General features: G+C 45.4%; 1 protein-coding gene across 7 annotated transcripts in view; it reads right to left on the reverse strand.

Annotated features, from left to right (window-relative positions):
- The window catches only part of MYO1E (myosin IE), a 189614-nt gene that overhangs the window by 38189 nt on the left and 133680 nt on the right, over positions 1-17745 (reverse strand). For 6 of the 7 annotated variants that reach the window (XR_004966726.1, XM_036303197.1, XM_036303205.1 and 3 more), the window contains 3 exons: positions 16314-16395; positions 10932-11038; positions 5872-5970 (listed from right to left, as the gene is read on the reverse strand). Coding sequence is in view for 6 of the 7 variants with exons in the window: in XM_036303197.1 (XP_036159090.1) it covers positions 5872-5970; positions 10932-11038; positions 16314-16395 (288 nt within the window). In the remaining variant the exon portion in view is untranslated. The remainder of the gene's footprint in view (positions 1-5871; positions 5971-10931; positions 11039-16313; positions 16396-17745) is intronic. The other variant, XM_036303216.1, reaches the window with a different exon arrangement.

Raw genomic sequence — 17745 nt, forward strand, 5'->3', positions numbered from 1 at the left:
GGAAGGGAGAGGGAGAGAGAAATAGAAACATCAATGATGAGAGAGAATCATTGATTGGCTGCCTCTTGCATGCCCCCCACTGGGGATAGAGCCTCACAACCCACGCAACGGGGGGGGGGGGGGGGACCTTCAGTCTGCAGGCCGACGCTCTATCCACTGAGCCATACCCGCTAGGGCTACTTTGCCTTTCTATCACTGTCTCAAGACAGCATTGCTGAAGGTCACCAATGGTACTCCTCGGGCACAATCAAATGGTCTTTTCTCAACACTGATCTCCCCTGATTTCTTCAGAGCACCTAACAGCTGCTGCGGAGTTTTACAAAGTGCCCTGTAAGCAGCTGCTGTTGTTACGATGTGCCAACTTTCGTCTTTGGAGGTCTGTGCCTCTTGAGTCACCAGGCTAGTCTCCAGTCTCCTCTCTGCTCTCCCTTTGGCTCCCACGTTCCTGGGGGGATGGCCTCTTCTTTGTGCACACGCAGCCATCTCCCTCCTCAGAGCCTCTGCTCTTGCTGTTCCCCCCACCAGGCGTGCTGTGCTCCAAACTCCTCCCATGGCCACTCCTGCTCAGGATGACTTCCCTTCAGTGACACTTGCAGAGAGGCCTTTCTGGACGACCCACGCAAAAGCACCGCCTTGCTACTTCTCTCAGATAAAACCTTTTTCTTTCAGACCACGCATCAGCATTTGGAATTACATTCATGCTTGTGCTTATCTGGTTAATGTATGCCTCCTCCGCGAGGACCGGAGCTCCATGAGTAGGTGTCCCCATGTGTGGCTCAGGCTGCACATCCGGCACCTCCCAGCATGCCTGGCCCTCAGCAGTGATGCTAACGTGAATGGCTCACAGGGGGAGGTCTCTGTGGACCAGGTGCTGTTCTTGGTACTTAAATGTATGATCTCATTTTATTCTTCAGCAACCTTATCAGGTTGGTCTTTCCACTTCGCAGAGTAGGAAACAGGCAAATACAGACTCATCAAGGCTGCTTAGTAGTAAGTGCCAGAGCTGGGATTTGAACCCCAACCCGTTTCTTTACTCAAGGCACTACATATAAACCACAGATTGGCCGATGTGTAAGTATTTCTTTTAAAGAGTTATATACCCTTCTACATGTGTCTATGTTAGAAATATTAGACAGCCATATATGAGAGGCTGCCATAATAGAGGAGAGAGAAACACGTTACAGGGTGTCAAATACAGAAGGTACCAAAGACTTGAGGTGAAAAGAAGGAGGATGGAAGGAGAAATCAGGAGCATACAGGTGAGAAGGTGGTGTGGTCTATAGGCAGGATATCTAGAGTACAGCCAGTGGACGAGCCCCAGGCCTCTAGAAGCCAGTCCTTCCTGTCCTGAGAAGCGGCTACAGGATCATACTGATCTGTGGCCTCCAAGGGAGGAGGGAATCTTGGCAAGAAGAGTGCCTGCCTTCAGGATCCAGGGCTCCCTAAGAGGACAGACCAGGAATTATCACACCCTTAGAGCCAGCTGATAGGGAATAAGGTGACTCTAGGGACCTTCTCTGCTCCGCCCAAATATTCACATCGTGCTGATAGTGTCATAAATTTCCTGAGAAGCAAATCCTCCTATTCCATAATTAAAGACAAAAAGCTTATAAATGAGAATGCCTTGTTAAAGCCACACATGAACACAAATACACTTCATATGTGGTGTGATAAAGTCAATTAAACAAACGAAGCAACATAGAAATGACTGACAGCAGAGTCTTTCTAGATGCCACGGGGGGACCTGGTAGAAAAGAGGCAAAGTACCCCAAATCTAAATGCCGAGGGAGAGAAGCCCATGCCGAGGACAGGTGAGAAAGAAAAAAACCCAGACCTCCAAGACGACAAGTTTCTAAGTGCAATTTTGCCTGGATTGTCAAATAAAAAGTATAAACTAAAGTGTCTTTATTGTGCAATTGCAAATAGATAGCTCCTTGCAATTCACATTTCCCCCTATTAAAATGATGCTATATTTCTCATTTGATTTTTTATAGTAAGGAACTCGTTTTGCAGAGACTTTCTCTCCTTTTTCCCAGCAAGGCCTCCTGACAGTTGGGTCTGGGTAAGACATGACTATACCCTGAACCACTGTGCCGGGCCCCTTTGCTTTTATGATGCAGCCTCATTTCCTTTTCTTTCACTGGAGAGACCAGGGCATGCAATTCTGGTACAATTGTTCTTACTAAGTAAGTGCACCCAGCTCACTTGCTCATTCCAGGATACACCATGGGAAGAGGTTGTACATGGCAGTGGTGCATGCACTGCAGGACTGGTGCCTGTGATAACATTGGGAGAGATGAGCATAATGGCTTATACTCCTCCTATCAAGTATTTTCAGTTTAAGACTCAAATATGCCAACATTTCATTTCAAGGCCTTTGCACCAGCTGTCCTATCTGCCTGGAATTCTCTTCCTGCCCTTAGAGACGGGCAGCCTCCTTGTTATCTCTCGGATGACCGGCCCGATGTTTCCTCTCCAGAGGAAATGCAGCCCCGACCCCAGGGACCTCTAGCCGCTGGCACTTGGGGTTCAGAGAGTTTCTGACTCCCCAAGGACACAACAATCTGGCAGCCAGCGGGAGGCTCTCTACACTTCATGCTTTCCTGAGCTTCTCTTCTTTCTTCTCTCTTGCCCATGACATGGAATGCCGATGCTCATATGCATCCTTTTTACAAACCCACATTCCGAGGGGCTGGGTCAAGGTCACGGTAGTATGTATGTGGTGCTAGATTTGCAGATCTCTTACATTTCTACCACATTTTTCTTCCTAAGAATCAGAATCCATATTTAGGCTTATTTCTTCCAAAGTGTTTTCTAAGGATTTATAAATACTTTCGCAAACTGAGACTCAAAGTGCCTGCCATTCCTCACAGTTTAAAAAAAAAAAAATGTTTTTATTGATTTCCGAGAGGAAGGGAGAGGGAGAGAGAGATAGAAACATCAACGATGAGAGAGAATCATTGATTCGTTGTCTCCTGCACACCCCACACTGGGGATCAAGCTCACAACCTGGGCATGTGCCCTGACTAGGAATCAAACCATGAACCGTGACCTCCTGGTTCCTAAGTTGATGCTCAACCACTGAGCCACGCTGGCAGGCTTTTATTTTGTTTTTTTAAATATATTTCTTATTGTTGATAGTATTACAGCTTTTCAACACTTTCTAAAGGCATGAGAGTTGTATTAAACAAGTGGTAAACAGGAATCTTCCCTCTACTGCTTAAAACAGAAGGATTTATTTCCAGAGCACATGGCCTAGTGGTGGGAAAATTAAGGCATTACTAGCCTCCAATTCTCAGTCAAGCGGGCTATATTTGACAAATATAAAGAATTTTCTTCCCTAGCAAGATAATGAACATACACACAAAGCCCCTGTTTCATATTGATTTTTTGGAGAAATTGTTTAAGAGTTTATTTGAGCCAAACTGACGACATATGCCGGGGAGCAAGACCTCAAATGCTCCCGTTTCCTCTTTTTTAAGCTGTAGGTGGTGTCTGAACGACCGGCCTGTTTAGACCTGTGGGCTTCCTTCCCAGGAGGGTGTATCATGCATGCACATGTGGATAGTTGTGCTGGGTATTAACACATCCTTTCCCTTCAGTTGCTTTCTGTTCCTCAGTGGTCAGCCTTTCTGTGGACACCTAGAAAATAACTCTATACACAAAGCCTTTTCTGTCAGCCATGGAGAGAGTGACGGTATGAGATGGTTCACAGAGGATCACATGTTGAGACAGTCACTGGCAAACTCTGTTATGACCAGGATTCCAAGACTCACACATCAAATGAAAAACTGCATAGTCTCTGCCCATTGACATATATGGCCTTCTTTTTTGAGTGGGAGACTAAGAATGTACTTTTTATTGAAAAATAAATTTCCTTCCAAAATTTATCATCCTCCCAGGCTTCTCAAATCACATGAAGTATGAAGCCTGCTTTTCACAAGACAGGGCTGTCCATTTGTCTCTTCTAATGGAAAGGCCCACAGCAGAAGAGCTAAGAAGGGAGGCACCTAGGATAGAATCATCTCAATGTCTACTCTGTGTCTACTCTGGGTCCATGAAGCCAGCATGGCGCCTGAGAGAGGGCGTGATATTAGAACCAAGGAGGTCATGTCACAGCTTGCTTCAGGAGCTGCCGCAAACAGTAACACAGCCTGCTCAGGGCACCCCAGGCATTCCTGTGAGGACAGTGTGGATTTCCTGCTGGTCCCAGTGCTGCGAGCTCACAGCATTGCTTATGGAAGTCAGGTTTGCTGGCTTATTTGTTTGTTTTTAAATATTATGGAAGAAAGGATGTCTTTCAGAATTGGTTTCTCAAAAAAAAAAAAAAAATCAAGGTTAGATGCTTAAAATATTTGATCATTTTTCAACAGTAATGCCAATCAGAGAGAATTTGCAAGGATCAGAGAGTTTTTAAGTACAGGAAAAACATTGGGGAATAAAATTATAAATGTTTTGGAATTATTATGGCAGGCCTTTCTGAATTAGGGAAAGATGGAGGAAACACTTTTCATTTACTATTTTCTGCATTTAATTGTTTTCTCTTAATTAGAAAAGGGTATTTTGTAAAAATGCAGTTTTGCAAAAATGTAAATGATTATATAAGCCATGGTTCTTAACTGGCTCTGCCCCCCCACCCCCACCCTGGAACATTAGGTAATTGTCTGGATATATTTTTGGTTGTCACAACTTGGGGGGAGGGGGAGAGGAGTAGGGGGGAGGAACAGGTACACTACTGGCATCTAGTGGGTAGAGGCCAAGGAGGTTGCTAAACATCCTACAATGCACAGGATGGCCTCACAATGAAGACTCCTCCAGCCCAAATGTCCACAGCTGAGGCTGAGAAACTTAGGCCAAAGCTAGTGTTACCGATCTGGTTAAAAAGTCTTTCGTAATCAACATCTCAGCTGTTTGTCAGCAAAGGGATGCTGCTATAACAATGCAAGAGCTCTACAAATTTATTTTCTCAGCTTCCTACACACTTCCTTTCATACTTGTGAGCTCTGCTCACACAATAGGTGGAGTGGCCCCTTTAATTTATAGAGACGTGAAGGTGAATTTATTCCAAATCTAATCCACCACCAAAATCATCAAAAACTTGAATGTGAGACGACAGAGCCAATGAGGCTTTATTGTATGAAATGATCTACCTTTTAGCTAAGCCTCTCCTGACCTTCCACACCAATGACCTGCACAGATGACTGGTAGGGCAGCCATCCCAACCTCACGGCACAGGAAACAACAGCCCCGAAGGAAAAGTTACTTTGTTAGATGTACTGGATTTCAAACACAACTAAGCTCTACTTCAGCCTGATACCCTTTGGTACATGAAGTTTGAATTAGAAAATGTCTTTCACCTAGCCGGTGGTGCTCAGTGGTTGAGCATCGACCTATGAACCAGGAGGTCACGGTTTGATTCCAGGTCTGGGCACATGCCCAGGTTGCAGGTGGGTTCTCCCTCATCATTGATGTTTCTATCTCTCTCTCCCTCTCCCTTCCTCTCTGAAATAAAATATATATATATATATATTTAAAAACAAAACAAAACAAAACAAAACAGAAAACCCACATTACGCTAACTAAAAGGCGCCAGACACAAAGGACACATGCTATATGACTCTATTTACATGCAGTGCCCAGAACAGGCAAATCTACAGAGACAGAAAGCAGTGTCTCCTAATTGGGGGTTGACGACTAGGGAACTGGGACTTCTTTTTGGGGTGATGAAGATGTTCTAAAGTTAATTGTGGTGATGAAGGCACAACTCTATATAGTAAAAGCCAGTGAACTGTATACTTTAAGTGGGTGAGTTGCACGATATGTGAATTATATCTCAATAAACCTATTTAAAACAAAGTCACAGTTCATTACCTTTGCAGGAATTTTTTGAAGATGCGCCGATAGGCATAACCAGCTCTTCTCACTCGGATGTTTTCTTTCAGACCCAGGTATTCTACTTGGTGCTTTACCCTATAACGGAGACAATGGGGGCAGGGCATCACTGAGTAATTCTTTCACCCACTCTCCTATCCACCAACCCCACCATCCCCACATCTCAGATGCAGGGAAACAGACTAAAAAGATGACAGCTTACGTGTTCAAGTCTGAGCTGACCCTCAGGCTATAGAATATTAATTTAAAAATATTTTGTTATGAATTACAGAAGAGACATTACCTATCTATTTTAAAAGACAGTAAGGCAAAAAGCCATATGCCTGTCACACAGACTATGAACAAAAATATCTGTTTTTCAAAAGACGAAAGGAAAGAACTTGAATTAAATGCCACTAGAGCTGTCTTTGTTATCAACCTTAAGTTTGATAGTGACTCTACAGGTAGTGAGATTACCCTTCTAGGTTTTTTAAATATGAGGCCAGATAGGGCATATAAAACTATTAATTTCAGATGTCTAAGTTAAAAATGTTCTAAAAAGTACGTAAATTATACTTTTAGTTCCATTTTGTAACAGTGAAGCCCGGCAGTGCATTTTGGGAAATGGGTGCAGGGCAGTACTAGGTGGATGCTCTGACCCAGGGTCTTCACACAAGAGAGAGGCCCCGTGCCCGTCTCTGCACCTGGTGTCTGCTTCAGTGGCCTGGTGTCTGGGGTGGTGCAGGAGCATGGGAACTGTGACCCCTCCCGCCCCAAAGAGCAAAGTGTCCTGAAGCCGAGGGAAGATCCTGGACACTAGCTTCTCATGGTCCCCTCTGGGGAGACAAATAGGGCCTTTGCTGAAGAGTGTGCAGACTGGTTTAATACAGACACGTCGAAATGTGAAAATGAGGACTAAAAAGTAAATTTCCTCTTTCTTTTGAGATGAATGACAGAATTGTGCTATGGTATGGAGGCAACTCCCATTTCCCCCATTTAGTACATTTGGGGACCACTGCACTGAGGTGAAGGGAATGGGCCCCTCACGATCTGCTGTGCAGAAAGGGCAGCGAGCAGCATGCTCCTTGCGACTTCACATCGGTTCCCCACAGCTGTCTCCTCAGCAAGGCTCTCATGAAACCCACCATTTCCAACACAGCCTCGCACCCACTACTGGCATGTGCCACTATGCACCATGCTATGCAAGGCGCCAGCGATGGTTCCTGCTGGAGACCTCACAGATGACACAGTGGTCAAGAGCCAGGTACAGCCCTGTCGCGGTTCGAATCCTCTGTGCCTCAGTTTCCACTTCTGTAAGATGGGAATAGTGATGTTGGTTCTTGCGTCCTATTGGGTACATTCCATGAGCACGCAGCCAGCTCCTGGCAGGAGCCAGAAAAGCTGTTGTTATGTTAATGGAGTCCCACACTTAAACCAGGACAGGAGAGTGGAGAAAGAAATGAAGTTTTCATAGTGAGTGGGTTCTCAGAAGTGGTGACATGTGCCGGGGCCTGGAAGGCTGAGCTGAATTTATCAGGCAGAGGACGGAAAGGCAGTGAAAACAAAGGCACAGAGATGGAAAGACCTGGGTCCTGGAGTGGGGAGAGAGCAGGCGGGGAAATTAAGCTGGAAGAGGGTGGAGCCTGGTTGCCCTGGGAAGGGGGAGCCACACAGTGAGGGATGTTTCAAATGCCTCATGTCTTACTTGAATCAGCACCCAGGAATGCCAGCCCCTTTAAGACATAATTACCTTTAAAAATCCCTTTATATAAAGAGTTAATATCCACATTTGATTGGTGACACATATCTGCTTAAGGGGAAGGAATCTGATTCAGGAAAGTAATTTTCCTTTTTCCCATGCTCCGAATCTGAAAGCCACCCCTGGCCTTTCCTGCACCGCGTAAAACACACAGAGGCTGCCGGTGAGAGATAGTTGCTCATTTTAAGTACTTTTCATAAACATGGGTGTCATGCCCGGCTGGTCTGGCTCAGTGGTTGGGTGTAGACCCATGCGCCCAGGCCGGTTCGATTCCCAGTCAGGGCACATGCCCAGGTTGCAGGCTTGATCCCCAGTAGGGGGCGTGCAGGAGGCAGCCAATCCATGTTTCTCCCTTCCTCTTTCTGAAATCAATAAACACATATTAAAAAAAAAAAAATCTTAAAAAAAAATATTGGTATCACCCCAAGCTTCTGAGGCAGGGAATGCATCGCCCATTGATTCAAGTAGAAACATGGATCACTGCAAGTTAAACACGGTTTCCTTCCTTATAACTTCCATCACCAGGAAATTTCTCAGAGACATTTTCTCTAACAGAACAAGCAGTTCAGCAAATCTTGTAATGTTTAAAATGTCATCATATTAAAACCTTGTTTCCTTCATTTTAACTTCCATCACCAGGAAATTTCCCATAGAAATTTTCTCCAATACAATCAGTTTAGGAAATTTTGTAATGCTTAAGATTTCATGTAATCAAAGCATCCGACTTCATTTTTGCACATCCTGGGATGCTGTCGCCTCCCCAGTAAACACCAGCCCTGTTGCCAATGCCCACTTGCTCCTCCGTTGTGCTAGCTCCTCCGTCAGGGAGGTAGGGCAGTCCCCTTCCTGAATGTCTTTGGCCATTAACACAAGTAGGTCAAGGCCTGAGAACCCTGCTAGGGCAGCAATTCAGAATCCAGGGCAGGCAACTTTGCAAGAGCCAAACAAAAACACATTTGCAACAGGAGAAGAAAAATAAACCACACCCCATACACTTGTGGAATGAGTAATCCTGTGCACCAAGGGCTTCGACTGACCATGTCATTTCCACGCACTGCCCTTTCCTGGGCCCCCGCACGCCCTCCTCACGGATGAAGTGAAACCATCCGTCACACGCTAAACCTGACCCGGGATGGGGGGACCCCAGGACGCAGTCCTAGTGAAAATATAAATCAGCACCTGACCGACAAATACTTCAGAGTCCTTAAAACCAGTTGACATGAATGTATGTCATGAAGTTCTTTGCGGCAAGTCGAATACGGGGTGTGATTTAAAAAACCCAGCATGAGGAAGTTCTATGAGGATTTATTGAGTAAATATACCACTGTCTTAACTTCTCCATTTTCTGATATTCCAGTGAATCAGTTTGGATTTCATGAGACAGTAGCATCAGGGTTGGGGAACCTCCAACCAGTAGCTATTGCAAAATCTCTATATTAGAGGGACTTTCAGCAGAGGGTCTTAAAGCTCTATGACTTCTACGTGTGGGGTAGGGGTGGTGTGCCGGGGAGGCATTGCATTTGCAGGGTGAGTGAGATTATGATTCTGTTTAAGATTATGTTTGTTGGGAAGGGCTGGAGAAGGGAAGCCGGATGAAATCTGAAGTGGGGGGATGGGTGGACTAAAGCACCCTTTAGTCTTACCTCTAGACTTGCATAATTTATTTCTGAGGTTGCCTATGACACCACACTTCCACCGTGTGTACATGTGCATGAGTGGGTGTGTATGCGGGTGAACATGACGGGGAACATAGGAGTGACTCAGGGACAGACAGAGGCAGGCGGACAGACACGGGGAACAGACCTGGGAGCGTTCACCTGTCAGACTGAAGGGGATCCCATTCTGATCGACCCTTAGTTTAAAGAGGAAGAAACTGAGGACTGAGATTAAGTGTCTCACTTAGGCGGCAGGCCAGCACCAGGACACAGTTCTTCAAAATCCCAGTCCAGTCCTTGGCTCCAGACCAGCTGTCCTCTAAGTATGATGCCGGCTCATCATCACCAGCATCACCTGGGAGCTCCTTAAAAATGCACGCCCGTCAGGGAGGTAGGGCAGTCCCCTTCCTGAATGTCTCTGGCCATTAAGGAAGCCAGTCCTGAGTCTCCAGAGCTGAGCAGGGCTGTTGAGGACAGGACACTGTGGGCACCATCACTCACAGGGTCACCAGGAGTCAGAGCCGACTCAATGGCACGTAACGTACACAAAGGATTAAGTGTTATCTGTCTGCTGTGGGCTAGAAAGGGTCTTGCTGGCAGGGTGGGAAATGGACGTACACCCCCCTCTCAGAGGAGGTAATTGGCAGCTGTGACTTTTCATCCTGGTCTTCCTGTTCACGTTTAACTTTAAGTCACTCGATACCTAAGAGTCTATCTACTTTTTTCCCAAGAGAGTAAAGAAAAAGGTATGCCCTAGACCAGGGACATGATTATCTGAGGACAATGGTGGGGTCCTCTGCAGTCCAAGCCTCTCACAAGGTCTCTCCCCAGTTCTGCCTCCCATGTTCATATGGACATGGGGTCAGGCCTCTTGGGACTGTGTGCCTGGGTCCCCCGGGTGGATGCAAAAACTATTCTCTGGTGATTTTCCTACTCAACACCCTGATTCCAGCCCGCATAGGCCACGCCCCCAAATGCCAGTTGTGGGCCGGTGAGTGAGCAGCTTTCTCAGAAGTCAGGCAGGACTGGGCTCACCACATCCTTGTGCTCCACTTGTCTCCTTCGGCGTGCTCCCTCCCAGGGTCACTCTGCCCATCAGCACAGTCGGGGGGAATGACAGGAGCTGGAGCGTGTCCCCAGCATCCTCACGAGCCACAGTAAACGAGGGGTGGCTTTTTAACCAGCTGTTTGGACCTTCACTTTCAACCCCGAGCTAAGCATTCTCGGCCACATCCTGTGGGTGCCGATGAGGAGCTGAGTGACTAGCAATGTCTACACAGAGCCTCAGGCTAATTTTAAAACCATCCTGACTCTGCGGTATAAAGGGTGGTTTTTTTTTTTCCATCTGCCCCCACACTAGCCAAGATAAACATTATAAATGGCTATAAATGGCTAATTCTGAACCGAAAGGCACCGCTAACATTTTAGGAAAAGGCAAGGAGGGGAAAAAAAAAAAAAAAAAAAAAAAAAAATATATATATATATATATATATATATATAGTCTTTGTCCTGAAAAGTTAAAGACACAGGACATGAAACACATCTGACGGCAGTTTAAACGGCTCTGCCTCTGGCGGAGGACAAGAGGGAATGTGCCCGGGCCCCGGAAGCCGGCTGGGCCCTCTGCGTCCACCGCCTTCACATACCTGCTTTCCTCCCAGTCCCTGGGCTTCTTGGTTTCGTTTGGTTTTATGCAGCGGATGTAGTGAGGGGTACATTTCATCAGGGTGCTCACAAGGTCATTGGCTTGTTTCTAGGAAGGAAGAATAACATCAGTTAGAAACTTGGGACTTTCTCTGAAGCAGACCAGCTTTCAAAGGAGACCCGTGAAACTGGAGTGTGGAAATATATAGCTAGAAATTAATCTTCATGACAATCTGTTCATTAGGCTTAACTCAGGTCCGCCACATGTTCTTAAAGCTCTACTGACTTTTACAATGATTTTAACTCTCAAATGGGTTTGAAATTAGAATTTTGAAAGCAACGAGGCCTTTTTAGTACAGTTAATAAAACCAACCAACCAAACAAAAATCTTCACATAGAATTTTAAAAATGAGAAACAAAGAAGCATGCCAGTTATTAACAAATTAAGTTAATTTTACAAGTATAGTACATTGTCTTCAATTTTTTGGGGGGGAGGGGTGGAGAGGCAAGTTATTTGCAAGGATTAATCATCAAAACCCCTCTGTACATTCTTTTCTGGCAACACAACCAATAAAGCATCACCTAGTAAGGTGATGGAAATTCATAGTGAACGGTGTGAGATCCACAAAATCCCAGAATTTAGAAACCTTTTATGTGCTGTTCCACTCACTGCTTCCTCAGCACGTCCTCTGACAACCCTGCAGCCTCTGCACCCTTTTAGTCTGCGAGGTAACTTCCACCTTCACAAAGCTCAGAGGGTCAACATGAAGGCGTCTCTCACCACCCTCGCATTGGGGTACCCAGTGGAACTGGGTTTAAGCAGAAAAAGCCACATAAAGCTGAAATTGCTGGTAAAGTATTTCGAGTCATAAGTATCATGAATGTAGTTTGAAGACATAGGAGCAGAGCCCACATCAGCATCCACACCACCAGCTGAGCACGCCCTCTGGGTCCCAGAACAGGGCAGGCATGCAAATTCCCCCTCCAGGCAACTCAGTGTGAAGAGAGAAAACCTCTGAAGGGAACTAGAGAAAAGGGATCTCCGGAGCCAGAAAACAATTCAAAGTCAGCAGAAGGGATGTGCCTGCAGTACACCACCCTCTCTCAATTAGGGCTTTTCTGTTTTCATGGGTCCGGGAAATCTGAAACCCTTGAGAAAAGCTCTTGGGTGTATTCAAAGCAAGATGTTTGCTGCTGAACCAAGCTCTCTGTTTAGATGAGCGGAGTACAGCATTCTGTGCAGTGCTGGGAGTCAAGGGCAAAGCTGCAGAGGTCACATGACCAAAGCCAAGCCCTATGAGGAAAAGATGAACGGCCTCTGATCTTTGTTGACATAGATAGTACTTGAGAACATATCTGATGATCTTTGCAACATTTAAGTTGAAGCTGGGAAGGGACTGCTTATAGCAAAGCTTTTTTTTTTAAGTCCCCAAACTCTTTAATTTTGATTTTTTAAAAAAATTTTTACTTAATTAAAACTTTTTAATTTCCAAAAATAGCTTGGCAGACTCTTTAGTCCTAAGCATTTAATGGCCGATATCTTCTTTTCACTGTAGCATAAGAAAACACAGGGGCAAGTGTGACCAAATTTCTGTGCCACCTGACATAGTTCTCTCTAGCTCAAAATAGCAATGGATAACAATACTGAATATGCATCATGGGCTAGACACATGGATTTTCTCATTCATGCCTCACCATTCTAAGAGGCAGCCTCTATTATTATTATTCCCATTTTTTAGACGCGAAAGTGGGGCCTTAAATAAAGTATTGCTCCAAATGACACAATTAGTAAGCAACGGAGTGAGCTACCAAGTCTGACTCTTAACCACAATGCAACCCGGCCTCCCTGAGGAAGATACGGGGGAATTCAGTGCGATGTGAAAGGAATTCAGCCAGGATTAGACAGAGCCTTTAGGCTGGGGGATACCCCATTTTAGCAAACAGGAATGCAGCTTATCTTAACCATTGCAATTATCCTGAATCTAGCTGTGAGTCAACCGCAGCTAGAGGTTGCCCAATAGAAGCTCGAGTCAAAAATCTGCAGGCAGAGTAGTGAGAAAAGGCTTACGGCAAAAGATCCTTGTGTACCCTCAGCACAGATGATTAGCAAGCCTGAGTTGGGGTCCTTGCTTTGGGATTTGCAAGCTACAGGACAGATCCCTAAGTTTCTCTGGGCCTCAGTTTCCCCATCTATACACTAAATAGGCTGCACTTGAAGACCTCTGACATCTTAATCGAAAGGTTGGAATAGGTGGTAAAAGTCAACCAGTCCAATCACCGCATGGTGCTTGCGTCCGTCACATCGGAGCCTTTAGAGGCCAAGTGTCACTTAGACGCAGCTGCGGTCCAGTCCACTCTGCAGCTCTTAGCTCTGAGCTCGAGTCCATTTCCCTATCGCCTCAGTCTTTGGCTCTCATTTCAAAGTTGGTCACTTCCAGCCACGAGGTAGAATTTAGTGAAGCCTCAGCGTCGTGTTATTAAATATAGAATACTCTTACTTATAAACAAGATGATGGGAGTGCTCACCAAACACATATTCTGTTAATTAAACCCTATAGATCAGTTTTAAATTTTAAAGAATTAGAATACAACAAAATGCCCAACACTGAAATTACCTTAAATTTAATTTTTCTTCCAAGGAACTCAGGATCCCTTTAAATGCTTACATCTCAGAGATGTCATTAAGACAATAGTTAACAGCAGCAAAATATGGTGGATATGGAAGGTATAAGAAATAGAGCCGCCGAAACCGGTTTGGCTCAGTGGATAGAGCGTCGGCCTGCGGACTGAGGGGTCCCAGGTTCGATTCCGGTCAAGGGCATGTACCTGGTTGCGGGCATATCCCCAGTGGGAGATGTGCAGAAGGCAGCTGATCGATGTTTCTCTCTCATCGATGTTTCTAACTCTCTATCTCTCTCCCTTTCTCTCTGTAAAAAATCAATAAAATATATTTAAAAAAAAAAAAAAGAAAAAAAAAAAAAGAAATAGAGCCATGGCTGTCTCAGAGGGGATGCAGAAAGCAGGGAGAACCTGGAGGCAGAGCATCAGACAGACATAGGCCCCATAGTCCACCCAGGAGGGTGCCACTGGGGGTGAGAATATGCGCAGTAAGTTCCCCCTAGATAAGCTCACTGACTTCAGGTTGACCACCCCAGACAATACCAAGCAAGCCTTGACATCCTGAACATTGTGAGTGCAGCCAGAAGGTGGCAATTTTGAGCGTTCAACTAGACAAGAACATGAAGGAAGAGGAGTCAAGTCTTCCAAGAAGAAAAAAAAGGGCCCTTAACCCCACCCTCCTTTTTGTAGGAAATAAGCTCCACTGAGAATCCAGATCGCTTGAAAGTGAGTCACTGCAACCTTGATGATCCGGGCCCCTTGGATCTGAATGTGATAGTCTTGTGACTGGATTTTCCAGCCCAGAGCTAAGACTTATTCTTGAAGTGAAGGCATGAGTCAGAGGCTCCAGGAGACATTAATATCTGGGGCCTCTGGGGAATTGCATCTGCTCTCTGCCCTCAATGTTCTGCTCCAGGGAACTCAATCCAGAGATTTCAATTTCTCCAGTTCTTTGAACAGGATTGCCCCTAATCCCAGAGGACTGTACCCTTGACTGGAATCTTCCCATGGGCGATGGGTTCCTTTGTTTCAGGCAGTGTGCTAAATACCCTACGTGGATTATTGAATTTAATGAACACAGTACCCCATGAGATAAGTACTAAGATCTCCATCTTACAGATAAGGCAACAGAGGCAGTGAGAGTCTAGGTAACTTCCTGTGCTCACACGGCAAATAAAAGCCAAAGCTGCGATGTGAGCACAGCGATGGAACCCCGGAGTCCTGCTGTTCATCACTTGGTGATCCCATCACTTATAAAACTGGGGTGGCCTTCACTGGTATGATTTTTTATTTTTATTTTTTTTAAATATATTTTTATTGCTTTCAGAGAGGGAGAGGGAGAGATAGAAACATCAATTATGATAGTCATTGATTGGCTGCCTCCTGCATGCCCCCCCAACTAGGGACCCAGGCATGTGCCCTTGACCGGAATCGAACCTGGGACCCTTTAGTCCACAGGCCGATGCTCTATCCACTGAGCCAAACCAGCCAGGGCACTGGTATGATTTTTTAAAAAAATGTTTTTAACTGATGTGAGAATAAACAAGTAATCTTTTCTGTCAAAGAAGGGAGTTTAGGCAGCTGCTATTTTGAAATGGCAAAGGTCAACTCCTCCCTTTTTCCTTTAAGTTAGTCAATCAAGTGAGAATGTGAGCCTAAGCTCTGACCAATCAAGAGTGAGGGACAGATGGCGCACATCAGGAATAAAGCCCCGAGCGGACCGCCTGCTCAGTGTTGCCAGGCCCTGGGTGCTGCCCACCCTCCTGCAGGAGGAAAGATGTTTGCCTTGCTGCCTGGCTTCCGAGTATGTTTTGTGTCCTACCAGGATCCCTTGTTTTGGGGCTCGCCTTATTTCTAACAACTGATATGATTTTTAAAAAACAGTTTAGTGAATATTTCTCAAAGAATCACATGATTAAGTGATTAAGTTTGACACAACCTTTAAATTTGCCACAGATTGGCTCAGATAACAAGGGGCTCCCAAGAAACACAATAAGAATTCCCTTTGACCCTGCCCGAGTGGCTCAGTTGGTTGGGTGATGACCTGTGCACCCAAAGGTTATGGGTTTAATTCCTGGTTAGGGTACATGCCTGGGGTTATGGGTTCTATCCCCTACAGGGGGTGTGCAGGAGGCAGCTGATTGATGTTTTACTCTCACACAGATGTTTCTCCCTCTCTCCCTCTCCCTTCCTCTTTCACTAAAAATCAATTAAACACACACACACACACACACATACACACAGAATTCCTTCTGGCTTGGAGATACCACAGGGCCAGATGTGCCTGTAATTCTCAGAAAGAAGGGGCCCTCAAGATCCAGGGAGGTGGACAAATTGCCCCTAGTAGACCCAGCAGAATTTCAAGTACAAAAAGTTCCATAATTGGTTAAGTTTTGGGATCTGGTCTGGAAAATGGTCATCAAACTTCATGATGTGGCTCTGAGTCATAAAATTTCTCTGATAGTTTAATGTGAATTCTTTCAGGTTCAGTTTAAGGCCGTTTCCTCTTAGAAAGTAGCTGATTATCATCTGCTGACTGTTAAGCTCTGAGGTACTTAATATCCATTGGGGGTTTCAGTGCAGCCAAGTCAAACTCAGCTCACATCCTGCAACCTCTGCTCAGGCAGCGAGTGACACTACTTCTGGGCATCTGTAACCAGCCCATTAATCGCACTGACCTCATCCTGGCTCAGGGGTGCCGTTCACGACCCCTAGAAAACCCTGCCTTTTATAGGGATCTATAAACTTCCCCGAATAGAACAAACCTTTATTTTGCTTCCGGCAGTAGTTGGGCGCCCTTTCTTGTCAGCTTGCAGATTTTCCGGAAATAAGGACTTTATAAAAGGTCTGGAAAAGGAGAAGAGAATGGATTAGCAATCAGAGGAGGCTGAAAGCATGCTTCCGCGGGGAATGGAGAGGAGCATGTGACTTTGGCTACAGAAAGGCCATCTGACTCAAAGCACAAGCCATCAAGATGTGACCCGGGGAAATAAGCAACAGACGAAAAACCAAAACCAAAAAGAACAAGAAAGACAGAAAAAAATTCTAAGATATAAGCATTTTGGAGTTCAAACCTGAAAGACAAATCATAAAACTCTGTCTTTTGAGTCCCCCTCCTTACTGGCATCGAGGTGCACCTTGACAACAGGACACACACAGTGTGGGTTTGCTGAGTGAGGATGAGACAGACGGACCAGGGCACAGGGGCTTGTACACACTGTCTGGATGCAATGCAGGTCTGCTTTGCTCTAAAGCAGGGGTTCTCAGCCTTGGCACTATCGATACTTGGGATTCAGGGTTGGATAATTTTTTGTTGGGTCTATTTCACAGCATCAGTGGCCTTTGCTCATTCGATGCCAGCATGTCCTAGACACCTTAGTGCCCCTTCTGTCTGGCACATAGCCTGGTACACAGTAGGTGCTCAATAAATATTCACAGACTCAGTGAATAAAGTGATTCACGTAAATGAGCCATCGGACACTCAAATTCAATTCCTCCTAAATGGCTCTTTGGCATCTCGAATTTTCTAGAAATCCTATAATCTATTTTTAAACTGATCAGACACAATTATAGATTTTTGTAGGAAATGTGTTTAATAAACAATGGACCATGTCTACTGGATAAGAGTTTACATGGAAGCATTGACAGCTCTTCAAACTTGGCAGTAATTTTAATACTTTAGACAAAACAAAACAACCACAAACCTCTAGAAGCTTGCCTGCTACCTGGCTGTTATAAAACCTACCAACAGGGCTCGTGGCTCCCCTGACCTATTAAGAGATTTTATGTGTTTTCAAATGAAAAGAAATTCAGACTCTCCAAAGTGGGGAGGTGTGAGTGCAAGGAAGTGCAGGCATGTGGAGATGAGGGCCGGGGAGGAGTGGGAGGCTGGGGGAAGGGGAAGAGGGTTAAATGGAGCGGAACACAGCTGGCCAGGGCCCGAAAAGGATACTGGGTTTTGCTTTCATTGTAGTGGGGCCTTCCTTAGGAAAATGTCAGGCTTGCTGCTGTGGGTTAAGGAAGGTAACCTTGATACTATGACAGGTTAAGTAACAGAGCCTAACGGGGCAGCTGTTACTTGGAGGCAGCTTTAAAATTGTAAGTTTGGAAGGCTGTGCGATATTGTACTTGCCTGGCATGTGCAGCCCTGATCATGTAAATTATGTTCCAGATCTGTGACCCAGGACTTTGGGACCC

Source organism: Myotis myotis, unplaced genomic scaffold (assembly GCF_014108235.1).
Source record: "Myotis myotis isolate mMyoMyo1 unplaced genomic scaffold, mMyoMyo1.p scaffold_m19_p_1, whole genome shotgun sequence".
Taxonomy (NCBI): domain Eukaryota; kingdom Metazoa; phylum Chordata; class Mammalia; order Chiroptera; family Vespertilionidae; genus Myotis; species Myotis myotis.